Raw genomic sequence first — 17,468 nt, 5'->3', positions numbered from 1 at the left:
ATATATATACGTATATATATATACGTATATATACGTATATATATATACGTATATATACGTATATATATATATATATATATATATATACGTATATATATATATATATATATATATACGTATATATATATATATATATGTATACAGTTTATACACATATTGTACACACACAGTATTATATAGTTATAGATATATCTATGCACACACACACACACACACCCCTCTGTCATCAAACAACTGTCTAACTCGGGCATGGGCAAACTACAGCCCGGAGGCCATATGCGGCCCACTAAGCTTTTCACTGCAGCCCACCAAACTTGAAATTATATTAATAGTAAGTAAGTCATAAAACAGCTGTGTGTCATCCTTTTTTCAGTGTTTTAAGAGTCATTTCAATAAAGAGCAAAATACTGTGGGGCTTCGAAGACACATTTTGTTGTAACTTTGCTTTTGTTCATTTTCAGTTGACATTAAAGTTTTCTCCATATCCCACGATAAATGTTTTCCTCCTATGAGGTGGCTCACCAGAACACTCCATCCATCTGCTCCTGCTCCGGCCCCTTGGTCAAATTTTAGAACCCATTGTGGCCCACCAGTCAGAAAGTCTGCCCACCTCTGGTCGAACTGGTCGTGGCACAGCTGGACCACACAGGACAGATTGTTTTCCCACGTCTTCTACTTCATACAGTTCTCCACGCTGACTGAATAAACAGGATGGAGGAGTTCTTTAAACAAGACAGAGAGATTCCACCAGACGTTTAGGAAGAAAAATGCTTTTAATTTCTTTCTTTCTTTCTTTTTTACACCTTGAAAAAGCACATTTCTTTTAAAGCACAAAGATTTACTCTATATAAACACCTCTCTTCCTTTAGACTAAAAAAATGGTAGCATTTGCACATTGTGCTTTGATTGCAAAGTCTAAACAACCGCTCTGGGTCTCCTGTGGTGTCACAACCCCAGTAAACATGTTTTTTTTTTTTTTTTATTGCATAAATCACATTTGACCAAAGTGGCCACATGTTGTTGGTGTCTTTGACAGTGAGAATGATTATAAAAAAAACAAAAACAGAAAACAAATAAAATGCAGAAGAATTGAACGAGAATGAAGAAACTGAAGCTTTCAGACCTGAAACTCGGTGAACAACAGTAGCAGCTTCCTTTACTGAAGACTTTGCATTGTTCAGAAACCAGACATTGACAAAAAAAGAAATAAAAAGAAATCCTACAACTAAAATGAGGTGACAGGAAATGGCCATTGTGCTTTTGTCCTTCAAGCAAATCATCCGCCTCCTCCAAAAGTGATGGATGCTTTAAACACGCAGTCGACGCAGCTAGTCGCCTGGCTAAACACTAATCTCTAGTTGCACACGTCCCTGTCACGGAAAAAAGCGATTTTTACACTTCTTATTTTTTTTTTGCTATCATCTATTCAGACTACTTTATATTTATTCCATTTCTTGAAAAACCAGAAGTTTCTCCAAAGGCAGTGTCACTCAACGCCAATAAATGCTAGCTGGAAATTTGTTTGCACAGGAACATACAAGTAAACTTCAACTTTGGTATAAACAAAAATCAAACAGGCGAGTTTAAAAGCCAACCACTTTCAACTACTACATTTCTACATGTCCTCTGTAAATAGTAGAGTAGGCAGGTTTTCAAATAAGCTGTCGGCAAGCAAACCTCTTCAAGCAAGATTTTTTTTTTTTTTTTTTCAATACTGTAGAAGAAAGAACTCAGAACAAAACATTCAAATTGAAATTTTTCCAATCTTGAACTAAATCAAATTATTTGTCTCCATAAAAAGCAAAACAAAAACAAAAACAAAAAAACTTAAATTTGTCTTGCAATTTCATTTTCTGCATGTTGTGGCTGCTACGCTGAACTGAGGCTTCCATATCTCACTGTTATATTTGCTGTCTTTCTTTCCCTCGTAGTATTTTAGACTGCACCGCCTACCTTTAAGCCTTGGTCCTATAAATACAAAACCTGTGTCACTTCACCTTCCGCCTCACTTCCGCCTTAAGGATGTGTTCACATCAAAACCCGGTGCTCCGTCAAAAATAAGGTTGTGCAGTGTGGGGGAGTGAAGGTGTTGGCGGGAGGCTAAGACTCCTCGTTCAAACAGGAGACTGTAAACACGGGGCTAAACACGCTGCTTTCTGGAGATCTATTGAGTTTTCAGGATAAACGAATGGAGTGCGGCTGCTCCACAACACGTGGCCGTCATCTGGAACCTTGAGTTAGCTTATGGTCGGTTTTTGGCGTTGCCGGAAAAAGCCGAGGCAGTCGATTTCATTTTCTCGACCAAGGCTGCAGCACGGCGGGGAGGCGGGGGGCTCCGACTGGGAACCAGTGGGCGTGAGCGCGGTCTTAATTTAGGTGCAGAAGGTGGGCTGAAAGGTCACAATCTGAAACTTCGCAGGGAGCCGATTTGTCCTCGACATTTTTCAAACGTGAGCCACTCTGAGGACAAGACAGACCGGCGCGGAGGAACGGCCGAGTTAACATCAGCTCAGCTCAGCGCCAGAAAAATTCGGAGACAGTCCACGGCTGTCGGAGCAGCTCCTGCCACCACACGTCCTTAAAGCAGATCGATGAGCGGCTCATTAATGCCGAAGGCTCCGCTCGTTTTTTTTTTCTTCTCCCTGCGACGCCTGCCGCCACCGCCGAACGCTGACTCATCCCCGGTGAGCCACCCGGCTGCGTGCAGCCCCGGCTCTGCGGCTTATTAGCCGGGTGAGTTGTTAGCTCGTTTCTTCCCCCTCTCTCCCCGAGCGGCGGTCAACAGGGCAGCGGTGAGATTAGGAAAAAAGAAAAAAGAAAAAAAAAGAAATGCTGAGTTCACGGTCCGGCGGCGGCGGCGGCGGCGGCGGCGGCGACGGCCTGCTGGGACAAACAGTCTCCTTGCGTTTGTCAGGAAGTGACCTCGACCTTCAGCGCTGATGCCGGCGCCCATTTAAATGTCATGAGCTGGCCTGTGAACGAGACGCGGCGGAGGAGGCACCGCCGCCCACACGTCTATCAACCCGAATACACCGTGTGCATGCCAACACCGCCCACGCCTGGATCTGGATGTTATCATCTGGAAGCGGGAGACGCCGAAATGGCCCAATTAGACTGGAGGGTGTGGGGGGAGCGAGGGGGGGGGAAGCGGGCTCAAGAAGGTGGAAACCAGTAAGAGTAAAGTTGTAGTGCTCAAACAGACACAAAAGTATGTGAGATGTATAATGGTCACAAGTAGCAGATTAGATTTGATAAAAAGCCCTGGATTACATCAGTGTGAATTCACAATCTGAGTGAATGGATGAATTAAAGACCCACAAAACCCAATAAAAGACAAAAAAAAAAAGAAGAAGCTGAAGCTTTTGCCTGCTACTTATTCAAAAAAATGTCAATTCAACTCAATCTTTTTGTGTCACAGTTTACATCTGACAGAAACCATTTTCTCCACAAGATCCCAATCTGGGAGAAATCGAATCGGAATTTCCCCTTTCGAACTCTGCAAATTAGCCGCGTTCACTTCATCACGACCGCTTCTGACACTAAATCCGACCTCGCCGTTTGAATGCGAAAACGGCAGAGCACCTGCCGAAAGTGACGGAAAACTAATCATATCAGCCGTTTCCTTTTCTCTACAACTGAGCACCAGCAGAAGACGTCGACGTACAGCGGAGAACACGAACCATGGGATCCTTGGGATGAGCTGGGCCAGTTTAACTACTTCTAATAATCACTTCATCACCTATTTTGAGCTGATTGTGGTTATTACGTCAAACTACATCTCTGGTATTTTTTTTTCTTTTTTTGGATGGTTACTGGGAATTAATTTTGAAAATAACAAAAGAATACAGAATATTGTATTTTGTATCAATAAAATTCTTTTTTTTTGGCAACATCCTCCGCAAAATATTTAGAATATACTCTCCATTAATAGTACATTTGTTTTAATAGACTTTGAAAATGTGGCTATAATGGTAAGAAAATAGAAGTGAAGGGAGACTCGCAGAGTTAGGCATCTGATGTCGTGAGTTTTACACTCTTCCAACGCCACGCTGCATATTGTAGCTTTTAACGACACCCGCACCTTCTGGACACACACTGCGGGAACTAGGTCTGTGCATAATGACAAACACTTGCTCTTAGAGATTGTGTTTGCAAAAGAAAATAAAACAAAATCAACAGATGAGAGCTACAGTCACCGCTGCAGAAAGTAGAAAATAAAAAAAAACCCAACAGCGCACATGAGAAAGGTTTAGTGTTGCCGACGGCGGCCGAGTTGAACTGCGTCCATTGGCTGGTGAACCTCCGCCAAAAAAAAAACTGGGAGGCTCGGCGAATCGCCGCCGACCGTTTCGCTCTAATCTCGCGCGCACAGTGTTTTCCGCCCATTGTCGTCGTCGGGCCAACGCCGAGACGTCCCGCCGCTCTCGAGTCTAGTTGTGCTTGGCACGAATCCCTTTCAAGTAGTTTTTCCAGCGTTTGACCACATCTTTGAAGATGGGCGAGTTGTCTATGGACGCCACCAGCTGCAGCTGGTTGATGTGCGTGGTGTGGTAGTCCCAGCGGGCCAGGTTGGGCGCCGTGCCCAGCATGAAGTGCCGCAGGTCGTAGATGCTCCCGGAGCCCGTGTCGAAGAGCGGCAGCATGGCCTTCAGCGACTCCATGCCTCGGTCCAGGAGCTGGCCGGCCTCCTTGCCCAGCTTCTCCCCGGCCGTCTCGGCCAGGTCGTAGAGTCCCAGCAGGGAGTAGATGAACCCGTTGAGGACGAAGGAGCTGGGCGTGGTGGGGTACTCCTCGTACCAGTCGTACTTGTTCATGAACACGGCTTTGACCCCGTGCTGCGCTGAAGGCACCTTGTAGGGTCCCACTGCCTTGAGGGCAGCGTTGAGGTAAGCCTGGTCCTTGGTGAGGAGGTAGGCTCTCACCAGGGTGGACATGGCCTGGCCCTGAGCCATGGCCGAGTACCAGCCGGGCTCCAGGGGCCGGAAGCCTTCGCCCAGCTTGCGGGTGACCATGATGGGCCAACCGCCTCGCTCGTCCTGGTTGCGCAGCAGCCAGTCGCTGGCGGCGAAGAAGGCGGCCATGTGGGCGGTGGTGGAGATTGTGACGTTGTCCACAAAGCCACGGCCGTGGAGGACCAGTCGCACCACCCGTCTGGGCATGATCTGAAAAGAGTGCGACAGCAGGTAAACCCTCAACAAAAGGCATCTGGAGCCAACTATATAATATAGCTGTAATATAAAAATTCTTGCATGCTTTGATGGTCCAGTGTGTAAGATTTGGCCTCAATTGGGTCCAATAAAAGTAAATTAGTTTTCCTAACCATAGAATTCTTCATATCAAATATAGGAATATACATAGAGCAAGGGTCTTGCTCTCCGTTAGCTTCCATTTTGCACCGCCATATTTCTAAGGAAGCCTGGCGTGGACAATCCAGCCCGCCTGACATTCTGTTTTGTAATCAAGGTGAACACCCACATCCTCAAATAAACCAATGAAGAAGAAGGTGTATGAGGTATCCAGGTTTGAGTACGCATGCCACCGTAGCTCACTGGCAAGACTGGGAGAGGGAGGGTGAGCGAATGAGCGCTGCAGTCTAAAATCTGGCCACTAGAATTTTACACACTGTACCTTTAAGGGGAAAGTTGCAGTCTGTTGTCTTTGACACAAAGTACAAAGCACAATTTTTAACACAGAGATAATAAGTTAAAGCCGAAAAGGAAACAGAAAACTGCACTTTCTTGATTTAACCAACCAACATCTTCAAACATGAGGCGTAAGTATCACATGTCAATCGCGGACCGACCTTTGTCGCCTTCACAGCCTTGGTGTTGGACAACCCCACGCCCTTCCTGAGGTCAGTGATCAGGTCTCGGGTCAGGGTACTCCAGGAGGTCCGTGAGCCGATACCGTAGGTGATCTCGTGGTCTTTGAAGGCGATGAGCTGCGTGCTGGTCACATAGTGGATGGTGAAGGGCGAGCCCCTCTCCGTGGTCTCCAGGACGACCGACACGCTGCCGTTCGACGTGAACTTGACGTCCAGGCTGAGGATGAAGTCTTTGGAGTTACCCAGCGGCAGGGACACACCTTCAGAGGAATCTGTGGTGGCGGGGTGTTGAGGAGGATGGGTGCGACAGATGAACAGGGAGGAGGCGTTTAGAATGTGTAAAGAACCAAAGCTGAAGAATCTTTATCAGACAGTGACGCTGGGCTGATGTGCAGAACTTGGTGAAGAACTCGCAAACCCCAGACGGTGACCAACTACTTTTGCAGACTAACTGACTAGAGGACATTTCTAGAGTGTCTGCCACCTTCAGCACAGTTCACTTTGATGGTGTGTTGCTCTGAAAACTTTATCCCCTCGCTCCAAAGACTCACTTGAAAAAAAATTATACTTTCAAATGATCTAAAACTTAAAAAAAGCTTTAAAAAAAAAGCTTTGCCTTTGAATTTCCACTCCTTAGCATCGAAGGATCTCAAATCATTAACACCGATATTTAATACCTAGCTGTGCGCATGAGAGTCTGAGGGAGGAACACTGAGACGAGCTTCTTCATGGGATACGGTTCAAATGAGTCACCCGACACTGAGATTAATTAGGGGGGCGGAGGAGGCATGGAGTCGGTGGGACATGGAATTAGAGGGTAAAAAAAGGAAGTTGACTCAGTGCAGGAACCTCCCGTGTTTTCCCCACGACGTTCGCCAAAGACATGAAGTGGAGCGAGATGAGAATCCGTCTCCAACGCTGCTCTCGTTACATCCCATCAGCCCACTGCCGAGACACTTCTGCTACTGTTCTGAATCCATTTTGACGCCTTAATGCACTAAGGGCTTCCTGGAGTGATCTCTGCTTCAGTCCCATCCAGCTCTTCCCCTCCCTCCTCCCCAGGAAAAAAAAAAAAAAAAGAAATCGTTCCCCAAACGATAAAGTGTTGGAGTCAAGAAAAAGGGAGGCTAATGGTAACAGTGGATCCCTGGAGTCGTAGAGAGAGGGTGAAAATGAGCCCATGGAGGGCGGAGGAGGATTGAGAAGCGGAGATGCAGAGACCTCGCGTGACGCGAGTCGGGGGAGCCGAGGCAGAAGACGAAGGAGCCGCGGTGGAGACACAAAGGCAGTCGATCAGCGGGAAAATGAAGGAGAGAGCCAGTCTGGCAGGGGCCTCTGGATGACTACGGCTCTTTAATGCACTCATAAATCCATTACTTAAGGCAAAGCAGAGAGTAAGTGGATTTGTACTCTGGCCCCGTGATTACTCTGGCATCAATAAAGGATGGGCCGGGAATATAGACGAGATTTCCACCTCCTCCGCTCTGCTTCTCTGCTCCCTGGCTGTTTAGCAATAAGGCGGGAGGCAAAGATGACACGACACGCAGCGAGAACCGAGCCAGCGAGGCGCCCGGCTCGTGCGCACGCGTGTGTGTGTGTGTGTGTGTGTGTGTGTGTGTGTGTGTGTGGGCATGTAAGACACATGTCACACATGCTTGGATGAAAAAGATCCAAGTGACGAGGGAATGCGGATGATTATTTATGCACGTTTGCTGGTTGTGGTTACATTGGAAACGCTAGAGGGACTGAACTGGTGAATTTCTACTGATGATTTCTTCTCATAGATTCGACATTTCTGTCCAGGTAATTAAACAATAGAGTAAGCTCAGCAACTACCGCAGGAAAGCTACAAAAATGCATTGCATATTGATGGTAAATACAAAGTTGATGTCACCCATAGATGCATATTAAGCTCCTTCAAGATTCATCTTCTTTGCTAGACAACTTTTAGACCATTTTAACAAGAGATGAAAATTGTGGAGCTACGAGCTTTATTTATTTTAGACTGAAATCTCGGTGCCAGCTTTGTCAAACTGGTGACAGGAAGAAACAGAAAGATTTCACTGTTGCAGCTTTGCCTTAGCAACTGCCAAGAGAAAGTATTTTTGACCGAGTAAATATACATAAATGTCACATTTTTCTCATTAATGGGACACTTCTGTCATTTCCCCAGCCTTTTATTCTATCACGCTGTGCTGGATGTGAGAATCAGATTCCTTCAGTGCCCCCGGGGTGCGCTCACAGCCCAGCAAAACTGCCTTCATCCACCCCGGCGACTGAGCCAGACAATACCATCCTCCAAACACACAACCAACCTAAACCTTTAAAGAGCCTTTCTCCAAACAACCTGGGGGGAACTAGGTGCCATTTAACACCATCCCTGACTCAGGATAGAGTGCATTACAGTAATTGTCTATATGGTCCGTCAACCCTTTGTCTTGTTCATATTATTTTATTTTTGCTGATGTTGCCACGCGTAACTATTTATGGCGCAGCCTCGATCAGACGTACATGTAGGGTGAGATTTTTTCTCGATTGCGCCGTTGGTTTGGAAAGGGTTTGGGAATTATTATTTTAGAGGTGGAAATCATTACTGTGTTACCTCACAACACATTATTTGCTTTAATATTAAAAAGATTACTTGAACATGTCCGCACACCGACAACTTTAAAATATTTTTTTGTTTTGCAAATTTCCAAGCAGTGCTTTGCATTAAAGAGTAAAGCTAAGTCTGTATTCAATTCCTGACAAAAAGTCAACAAAGTGTGAAATAAGATGATATCACGGCGGCAATTACAGATTTCAAGTGAGAACTAGATGAGCAAAAAGGAAGAAATTAATGTGAACCACGTTTGAGTTGAAATTCTAAAAACCAAATTGGGAATGCAGCGCAGCAACCAACAAAACCAATCAATGTACAACTTGTCCACGCTAATTATGTGTTTTCATTAGGCTGGTGCTTTTTTATGAAATATCAAGCAACCATGAGAGAATTTATAGAGGACGGGTGGGGGGGGAGCGCTCAGCGGTCAGTCGGTGTCGGAGAAGAAGTGTGCAGATGGTGCTTGGCTGGGTTTGTTTTTTTCTTTCATCAGTGGACAGAAAAACTGATCCACTTGTCATAGTTTTGTTCAAAACCAGAGCCAGAATAGGAAGGAGCTTGAATGGAGCAAAACTCAAATCACAACATGGGTCTTTTAATGCGAATTTTGTGGAACGCGAACTCAGAATGAGGCGTTTAGGGGAAGCGGGATAATATGACTGCAGCGTTCTGAAGGGGAGGGGGCGATAAGTGTGCAGATATGAGAAAATAAAAGCAGGAGACCAGGAGGCATCAGCGGCAACGACGGAGGATCAATGGCGAATGAAGACCGCCGAGCGCACGGCGGGGAGCGTAGATGAAAACAAGATGATGTCGAGGAGGGAGGAAAAAAAAGGGGAAAAAAAAGTGAGCAGCGATTGCGACCTGGAGCCAAGGGGCGAGTGGAGGAGAGGGCGGCGAGGAAAAGTGCAGCGCGACATAAAAAACGAAAAGAAATTGTTGACGAGAGGCTGGAAAACGGTGGAATTAGTTGGGGCTGGAAATTACAGCCGAGGAGGCAGCAGCAGCTTCAGAAAGCAGAGAGTGGGGGAGAGAGAGAGAGAGAGAGAGAGAGAGAGAGAGAGAGAGAGAGAGAGAGGGAGAAAGAGAGAGAAGGAGAGAGAAAGAGAGAGAGACCTGGAAATATAAGCAGGAGATGAAAGGAGGGGGGGAAAAAACTCACAGCTGGCTAAAAAAAAATTTTGACTTCTCCCTATTCCAAAAATAACCAACTAGCTCGCAGCCTCGGTCATCTCACACACGGAAAACTGGGCCACAGTTCTATATTTTATCTCAGATAGAATGAACAGAGTTTTTCAAAGTTATTCCAGCGGCGGGAAGTGGTGCCACACGACTATATTTCACGACTGCATCTACATCTCAAGAGATTTGGGAAAACCTTGAGAGAGGATGTAATTTCACTCATTGTGGGCAACTTCATTTATTCATTTAGTTTTTTCCTAAGAAAGGCCTCTTTGTCTACACTTCCAGGGCTGTTCCATACGTACACTCTAAATTTGCCGGGGAAGACGAAGAAGACGGTTAAACTGCGACTGAACTGCCACTCGACCCTTTTCACTCGCGCAGACTAGTGGAGAAAATTCAATTTGCTTCATTGTCGGACGCAACAAATGGATGTTGGATTTACCTATATATAAAATAAAACACTGCCGGAGGGGCTTTCAGGGTAGGAAGACGCTGCAAATTCATTTTAGTAGATCCTAATCAGCGACACAAAGCGAGTTTCGAATAAACGGCCTGGAGCGCCGTTAATCCTCCGGCTGCCGAAACACAATCCAGGTTCATTCTGCGACGTATTGAGCACGGTTACCGTTTCGCTGGCCGTCTCCGGCAGCGGTAAAATTCAAAGGCCATTTCTTATTCATTCCCCCCCCCTCCGTTGTTGTTCACCCGCAATCTGACAATGGATTTTCGAAGGCATCTCCTGTGACAATGTCTCATTAAATGGAAGCGGGAGGCTGAGCCGGCGCGGCCGAGGGAACGGGTCATTATGCGGCCGCTCTGCCTGTCGCCACCCATCCCTCGGTATTCACCGTGCACTACCTTCTCGCCCTCGGGGTGCAGCTGCCTATCGAGCCTTCTACAGCCGCGGTTAACAGGAGATAAGCTGCTTCTCGCCCCTCCTCCCCCCCGCAGCCCACCGGAGGCTATCGGGCCTCCTCGGGACGTGCTCACCTGGAGCGCTGAACTGGCGCACGGAGGAGCCCCGCGACTTGTCGTGGACGCGGCTCAGGCTGCAACCTTTGGCCACGCTCCAGGGGGCGCCGCCGGCCCGGCTGTCCCTCTCCTCGGCCGTGTCGTAGAGCTCCACGTGGGGGGGGCGCTCCGTCAGGTTCTTGCTGTAGTGGCTCAGGCCGTACTGGGAGATCTGGATGGCGTAGAAGTAGCCCTGCGGACCCCACTGGGTGGACAGAGGAACGCCTGGGCGGAGGGGACGGGGGGGAGGAAGGGAGGAAAGGAAAGGTTGGTAAAGGTTGGGCACGTTTTCGAGATGAGAGAGAGAGAGAGAGAGAGAGAGAGAGAGAGAGAGAGGTTGCTTCCGAAATCACCCACTAGTTCCCTACTCATGGTCCCTGTGCAGTGCACTTTGTAGTGAGTAGGGGGCGACTTCGGACACAGTCAGAGATTTTTATTTGATTTTTTTTTTTACGCTTCGTTCGTTTGCCGTTTTTCCTTGTTTACTATCCTGACAAGTCAATGGAGTAATGGTCTGAGATTTCCTAAGCACCTCTCTTTCAAGTCAGATTTGAAAAACGGTGCCAAAAAATGTATCAATGCTTCCTTCATCCTACGTGAGGCTTGACATGGAAGCGTTACTTGCAACAGCAGATTTTTCAAATGTTGCAAAATAGAATCAAGACAGCAGGGAATACAACAAAGGATTTTTTTTTTTTTTCAAAGAGTCAAGCTGTGCAGAAAGAAATTCTATTCCATCTCTTGTGCGATTAAAAATAGATGCTGAGGATTAAATAAATGCTGGCGGTTAAAAAAAAAAACCCTGAATCTTTTTAAAACGGCTGATAATGATTTCATAATGATAATTATTATTTTTAGGCATAATCCACTTTTGTCTAAAAGTTCGTATTTACGAAGAACAGCAGCTCGGTGTGGGTCGGGGATATTGTGTTACCCCACAAAACCGTTGTGCCTCGCTCTTCCATCCTTGACTGTGACGACAACACAGCAGCAATAGTCAGCATGTAGCACACAGGTGGAAGGTCACTGTCTGGTAGAGAGCTGAGTCTGGCTTATAAGAACTGGATACTGGACTGGCAATATGGCAGCATGCCGATTTCTTTCCCCAAGTGGCCACTCGAGGTACTGCAGCAAAAAAAAATAAAAAAAATCCCATGGGCCCAAAAAGCATTTTTCCCATAGACCGCAATTCAAAAACAAACGCCTTTAAAACGGCTGACAGGACGACTGGGACCTGAAATTCGATTCATAGCAAATCTTTCTATTGTAGATTTTTCAGTTAGGGTCTTTTAGACGTTTAAACGCCCAGAAAATCAGCAGAAAAGAGTTTATTCTCAGTATGATGTCACAACGTCGTACGTGTATCAGCTCGTTCTGATTGGCCAAATAGATCATGTGAGTTACAGAAGCATGATGGGAAGTGACCCTACTGCTGCATGCTCTATGGGCCCATGAATGCGGAAGTCAAAAACATTTTCGCCGTATGCGCTGCATTGAAATGAATAAGCCGCCATTCTGGCTGCACTGCCAGCCACACGGGCTAATGCTAGGTGGCAATACAGCTAGCGTTAGCTTTCAATGACACATGGAAAAGCATAGGGTGGACCCATTTGCACGGCAGGAGTTCTTAACAGTAACGCTTTTCATTATCATCATCATGTTGGATAAGAGAGTGGCGTGCTGACCACCACAGCCTATATAAACTTGGCAGAGTCTTGGTTAGTTGTCAATGTTGCTGTGGTCCACGTCAACCCCCGCTGAGCCCCGAGCATCTGGGCCTCCTCGGATTGTGAACATCCGATCCAGACAAAAGACTCGACCGCATCTCAGGTAATATCTCCCCGATCAAAGTGACAGATGACTTTGTGTGAGCGCCGTCGCCTCCCTGCGCTCTCCTGCATCGCGACAGAGTGCTGCAAGCGCTGCATTTATTTGCAACAATAGACAATAAGTCTATTGTCGCATTTTTATATATTTTTTTACATTCTACGACTATTGCGTGAACCAACGGAGAGAAAAACAGATTTTTTTTATTTTTTTTTAATCATCTCTCACTTTGTGCTGGTTCCATAACAGCAGCAACTAAGCATTTAAATAAATTACAGTCAATACAAGTGAGTGTTTGTCTGTGCAGGGGACTGATTATTAAAATAATTTTCCCCTGACATGGAGCAAATCCCTGCGGAGCGCATGAGAGTCTCTCGTGCCTAATGTGTATGCTGGAAAGCTTTTCGACGCTTAGCAACAATCGCTATTTAGCCCAGATTATGCAAATAAGTCTTGAGTGATGCGTCTGACGCGCTCTAGTAATAAGTGCTGATTTCACGGCTGACTTTAGTGTTCCCTTTTTGTTTTTGGCTCGATCGTTATTTCAGCACCGTGCGTGGACCAAGGCAATGTATTCATTTTCAGCACTCTGAGTTGTCGGGAAGCAACTCCAGACCGGATATATTTCAGCCAAGTGTTTATAAAAGAGCACAAAAAGACACATTAGCACACAGACACACAAACACACTTTCCATTCCCCTGCTGCGCTTCTTTCAAGCCCATCTTGTTACCAGCATCTCTCTTGACAACTTAAGTCAAACGACTGTCGGAATCCAAACAGCGCGACGCGGCGCCGCTGGCTGAATAAAACCCAAGTAATCCACGTGGAATTGACTGTAAAGCCTTCGCGCAGTTTCCGAACTTCAGAGAGCAGGCTTCTAGAAATCCAAATAACTAAGTCTTCCTGTAATTATTACTAAGCCTTCTGAACTTAATATGGTCCCAAAGCATAGAGGAGGGAGGAAAAAGTCTCTTTGAGCTTCATTTATTTAACCTTCAACTGCTTCAAAAAACACCTGCAGAAACAAGAACAAACCAAAAAAAAAGTGATCGAAAACCAAACTGATGATTGTTTGCTGAGACAATTTCCCTATACAGGGCTGATGCTTGGGGAATTTTCACTATTTCTTTATTTTTGGGGCTTACACTGGCCAAAGTTGCACCTGAAATGAAAAATCTATTTCGACACGGTCGAGGATCTCACCACAGTTCACCACAGTCAGATGCAACTTTGTGTAATGACTGTCCATATGCTTGTATCCGGGTCAAAAGACACGAACCCAACACACAAAATCCGTATGTTAGTGAATAAAGGATGAAATTACATGTTCAGCAGCCAGTTTAGCAACTGTGTCCTTTTATTGGTTTCTAACATAAAAATACAATGGATTTGTGAATTCTGAAACACTTCCTATTGCGCAGCAGGTCATGACTAACTAACTAATTAACTCCAGCAACTGGAAAATCCAGCGAGATTATCAATAACCCATGGCACCCAACCAGGTCAGAAACAGCATGCGCCATGCAGGTTCATTTTGTGTGAGTGTTTTAAAGGGCGTGATAGAGGCGGTCGGTAAAGCATTTCATTTCAAGGAAGAATCCTTCGATTTAGATCTGTGAAAGAGAAATGGCTATGATGAAATAATCATCACAGATGTACAGGGACAAGACAAAGAGCAAATTTTGGTTTGCTTGAAGTGGCGGATGAGTTTTATATAAAGCAGCGACAGTGGTCTGCAATATGAGTGGGAGTGCGGGAGAAATGTGATGCAAAAAGAGGCAAAAAGGCAGAAAAGTGGGCAGATTGTGATCTAAGAGGGTTATTAAAAGGGATTATGTACTTTCGCTAATGATGGTGCGCTGGCTGCTGGACTCTCATTAGTCCCAACTTTTGTTCTTTGTCTCATAAAGGCGTTAGAACAACAAGGAAAAGAAAGTAAGAGCTCATTTTCTGGCCAACTATTATTAAACCGGCGAGCCCTGCCAAGGATATAATGATGGTACAAAGAGGTTTCAACGACTTGGGGGGAAAAAAAAGGTCTAAATATCTCATAATGGACGACTTTATTCGGTTTCAAGTGTGATATAACCTCATAATTAGGTGTACGAGAAAAGAGAGTATAAATAATGACATGAGTGAAATCTCTGTGGCAGAAGGTGAATTTATGCAAAAGATCAGCCGCCGCCACCGTTAATGAACACGGCTATGGGTTGTGTTTAAAATCTAAATTCTGCTGTTAGCGGGGTACCCTGCGAGAGGAAACGCTCCTGTGACCTTAACCGAAAGACCCGTGGTACCGAGTGTGACAAGTTAATTAATGGACTGCTATTTTCACTCTTGAAAATATGCAACATTTGAGGTGCCCTAAGGCTAGCTAGCGCCGGGCGTCGGCTTTATTTGATGAACCTTTACTCGGACCAAACTGCACGTGTGTTCTTGCTCTTCCTGTTCTCGTGTGGACCAACCCTTGGCGCCATGCCGGTGTTATTGGGACATTTTGGCCAGTCTGACGACATATTCTAGTCTTTAAACTTCAGAGTAAAGACTTCACTGAATTGAGGTTGGGTTCAGGTTCGTGTGAAGGTTTGGGAAAGGCTTTTATAGCCTTGTTGTGCGTGTGTGTGTGTGTGTGTGTACAAAGACGGACATGTGAACATGGATGCGGTGCAGTTTTTGGTCTGCAGGAACTGGGGGTGTGAGAAGGACTCGGCTCCCCGCTGGTCAGCCCAGAAGTACAAACGCCATTGGCCTCATTTCAGTCCGACCCATTTTCCACAACATGGCGGTTTTTAGTCTTGGCGAGGGGTACAAAGACTTCCAGGGCAGCCTAAGTTTGTCACCCAGACGCGGCTTTGCAGGGCTCTCGGTGAGGGTGGAGAGGAACACAGTGCCATTTCACATAATAAATGGAACTCACAAACTGAATGTATTATCAGCATTGTAGGTATTAAAGCTTAATAAGAAGTGCTCGGCACACTGACATACTCCTTCTATCCACAAATGTGTTGTGTCGCCATTGAGGAAGTGGCGCACGAACGAGGGAAGCGGTTCTATCCATCTTGGCCAAAACGTCCTGCTGGAGAATTGCTCTTACGGGGAGCGGCTATCATTTTTCATCAGGCTAACCTCCCGAGCCGACACTTTATCAGTGACTGTTTCATCTTCCATTACTTACGTCTTCCCACCATAGCCAAAAATGATTTCTTCAGACGAAAGAGGACTCGGTAGTGCTCACATTTCTGCTGCCTGATCACGTTTCAATGCGAGATGAAACTTTGTGGCGTCACAGCGACATTTGATGTTCCTGCCCTGATTGTTGCTCAATTTTCACTGTCAGTGAAGAGGAATACAGAGGAGCAATTCTTGCCATTAAGCACACGCGGTAATCCCTTTAAGTAAGCAGAACATGGGGTCGTATTGACGACAGGGTGGTGGGAACTAATAGTCTTTTTAAATGAGTTATTGATCTGTTGTGGTGCGTATTTCTGAGTGGAACAACTCTGAGGGTGGACTCAGAGGGGACGGGCGAATTTAACTGGTTTAATGGTATTTTATGCGGAGATGCTCAGGGACAGCATTTGAGTGAAAAAATACTTGAAGCTGACAAGAATCATGTGAAAAGCGTCAGCCGTCAAGTGAGGCAGAGTTTAATTTGGATCATTTGAGAGGCCCTTTGAGGGCGGGAAAAATCAATTATTATGTAAGCAAGGGGCAATATGGTGCGAACGAAATTGCCAAAAGAGAAAGCAGTGTAGCAGATTTCATCATCCTAGCGGAAGGATATTTGCCAAGTCCACCTGTTGATTTACTCTTCCTTTAAGTTTCACCGCTGGGTGTTTGTAACCACAAGTCACTCACTTGCTGGAAAATCACTGTGTAAGACTTGGCAGCATCAACATGCAAACAAAAACAAGTTGTTTGAGCTCCGACGTCGACTCGACCCGAGAGAAACGCTCCCCTCTCCTTCGTTCACTGCCTACCTTCCACGCCACTGATGCACTTGACCCGGTCGCGGACCTCCACGTTGTAACCCTCAAACGACATGAAGACTCCGTCGGGGTGGTAGGGCTCGCGCTGCGTGTACACCTTGGAGTAGCTGTGCTGGAACTCGAAGCGCTCGTAGCCGTCGTACTGCACCACTTTGCCGTAGACCTCAAAGTATTTCTCCATCCAGCCGAAGGGCAGGAAGACCTCGGCGCCCTCTCGCCGGCCCTTGATGGTCGACTCGTCGTTGATCAGGCAGTCGATCTCCTCGTACTTGAGCCCACCGCCGCCGCCGCCGCCGACCGCCCCGACGACGGGCGGCGGCTCCGGGGGCTGCGGAGGGTGCTGCTGGCTGCTGATGCTGGCATCGCCCACCTTAGGACTCGGAGCGGCCAAGGCGGCGCGGGGCAGGAAGCGGAGGGCGGTGTCACTGGAGCAGCGGTTCCATAGCAGCACGGTGATGAGCGTGAAGAGGGCGCAGATGACGATGAGGGTCTTGTAGTTGACCCGAGCGGCCAGGCAGCGCATGGTTACAGCTCGCCTGCATGACACCGGGAGAAGAAGAGAGAAATCTTTACTCTGAGGACATGCAGTTTACTGTGAAGCACTATTAAATCAACATGTGTAGCGTAGCTGGATACACATTGATAACCCTCCACTCGCCACAATAAAATCTACTTAGAGATGACTGATTACTTTTCTAATTACATACTTTAAAGGTTTAGTGCGTAATATTTGGCGAGTTCGAAGAAGAAACAGCGACATCTTTCACTGTCCCTCCCCCTCTTGAGCTCGCCAGTGAGCTACGGTGGCCTTTGCTCTCAGGAAATCTTACACACTGGACCTTTAAATGAGGTCAGAAGTAATTTTTTGCCAGCATTCCTGGATCATTTTACAGGGATTTACTGATGGAGGCAGCCAGCAGTTTGTTTGTCGCCCTTCAAACTGCAGAACAACAAACGAAACTATTACTGTATGGCCATGCCTGCACAAACAGCAGGAACAGTAAGACGCTCCGTGTTGTACAGTGTGTG

General features: G+C 46.4%; 1 protein-coding gene across 2 annotated transcripts in view; it reads right to left on the bottom strand.

The window, feature by feature from the left end:
* Positions 1-754: 754 nt before the first annotated feature.
* The window catches only part of glceb (glucuronic acid epimerase b), a 24,205-nt gene continuing 7,491 nt past the window's right edge, over positions 755-17,468 (bottom strand). For both annotated transcript variants that reach the window (XM_076019468.1, XM_076019458.1), the window contains exons 2-5: positions 16,431-16,975; positions 10,602-10,847; positions 5,804-6,096; positions 755-5,162 (exon numbers count right to left, since the gene is read on the bottom strand). In XM_076019468.1, coding sequence (XP_075875583.1) covers positions 4,431-5,162; positions 5,804-6,096; positions 10,602-10,847; positions 16,431-16,962 — 1,803 coding nt within the window. In that variant the 5' untranslated portion in view covers positions 16,963-16,975 and the 3' untranslated portion in view covers positions 755-4,430. The remainder of the gene's footprint in view (positions 5,163-5,803; positions 6,097-10,601; positions 10,848-16,430; positions 16,976-17,468) is intronic.

The sequence above is a fragment of the Nelusetta ayraudi genome, unplaced genomic scaffold (genome assembly GCF_046127955.1).
Source record: "Nelusetta ayraudi isolate G7.1 ecotype Tasmania unplaced genomic scaffold, CSIRO-AGI_Nayr_v1 ptg000002l, whole genome shotgun sequence".
Classification (NCBI taxonomy): domain Eukaryota; kingdom Metazoa; phylum Chordata; class Actinopteri; order Tetraodontiformes; family Monacanthidae; genus Nelusetta; species Nelusetta ayraudi.
Note: the sequence above shows the minus strand (reverse complement) of the source record. Positions and strands in the feature narration are given on the sequence as shown.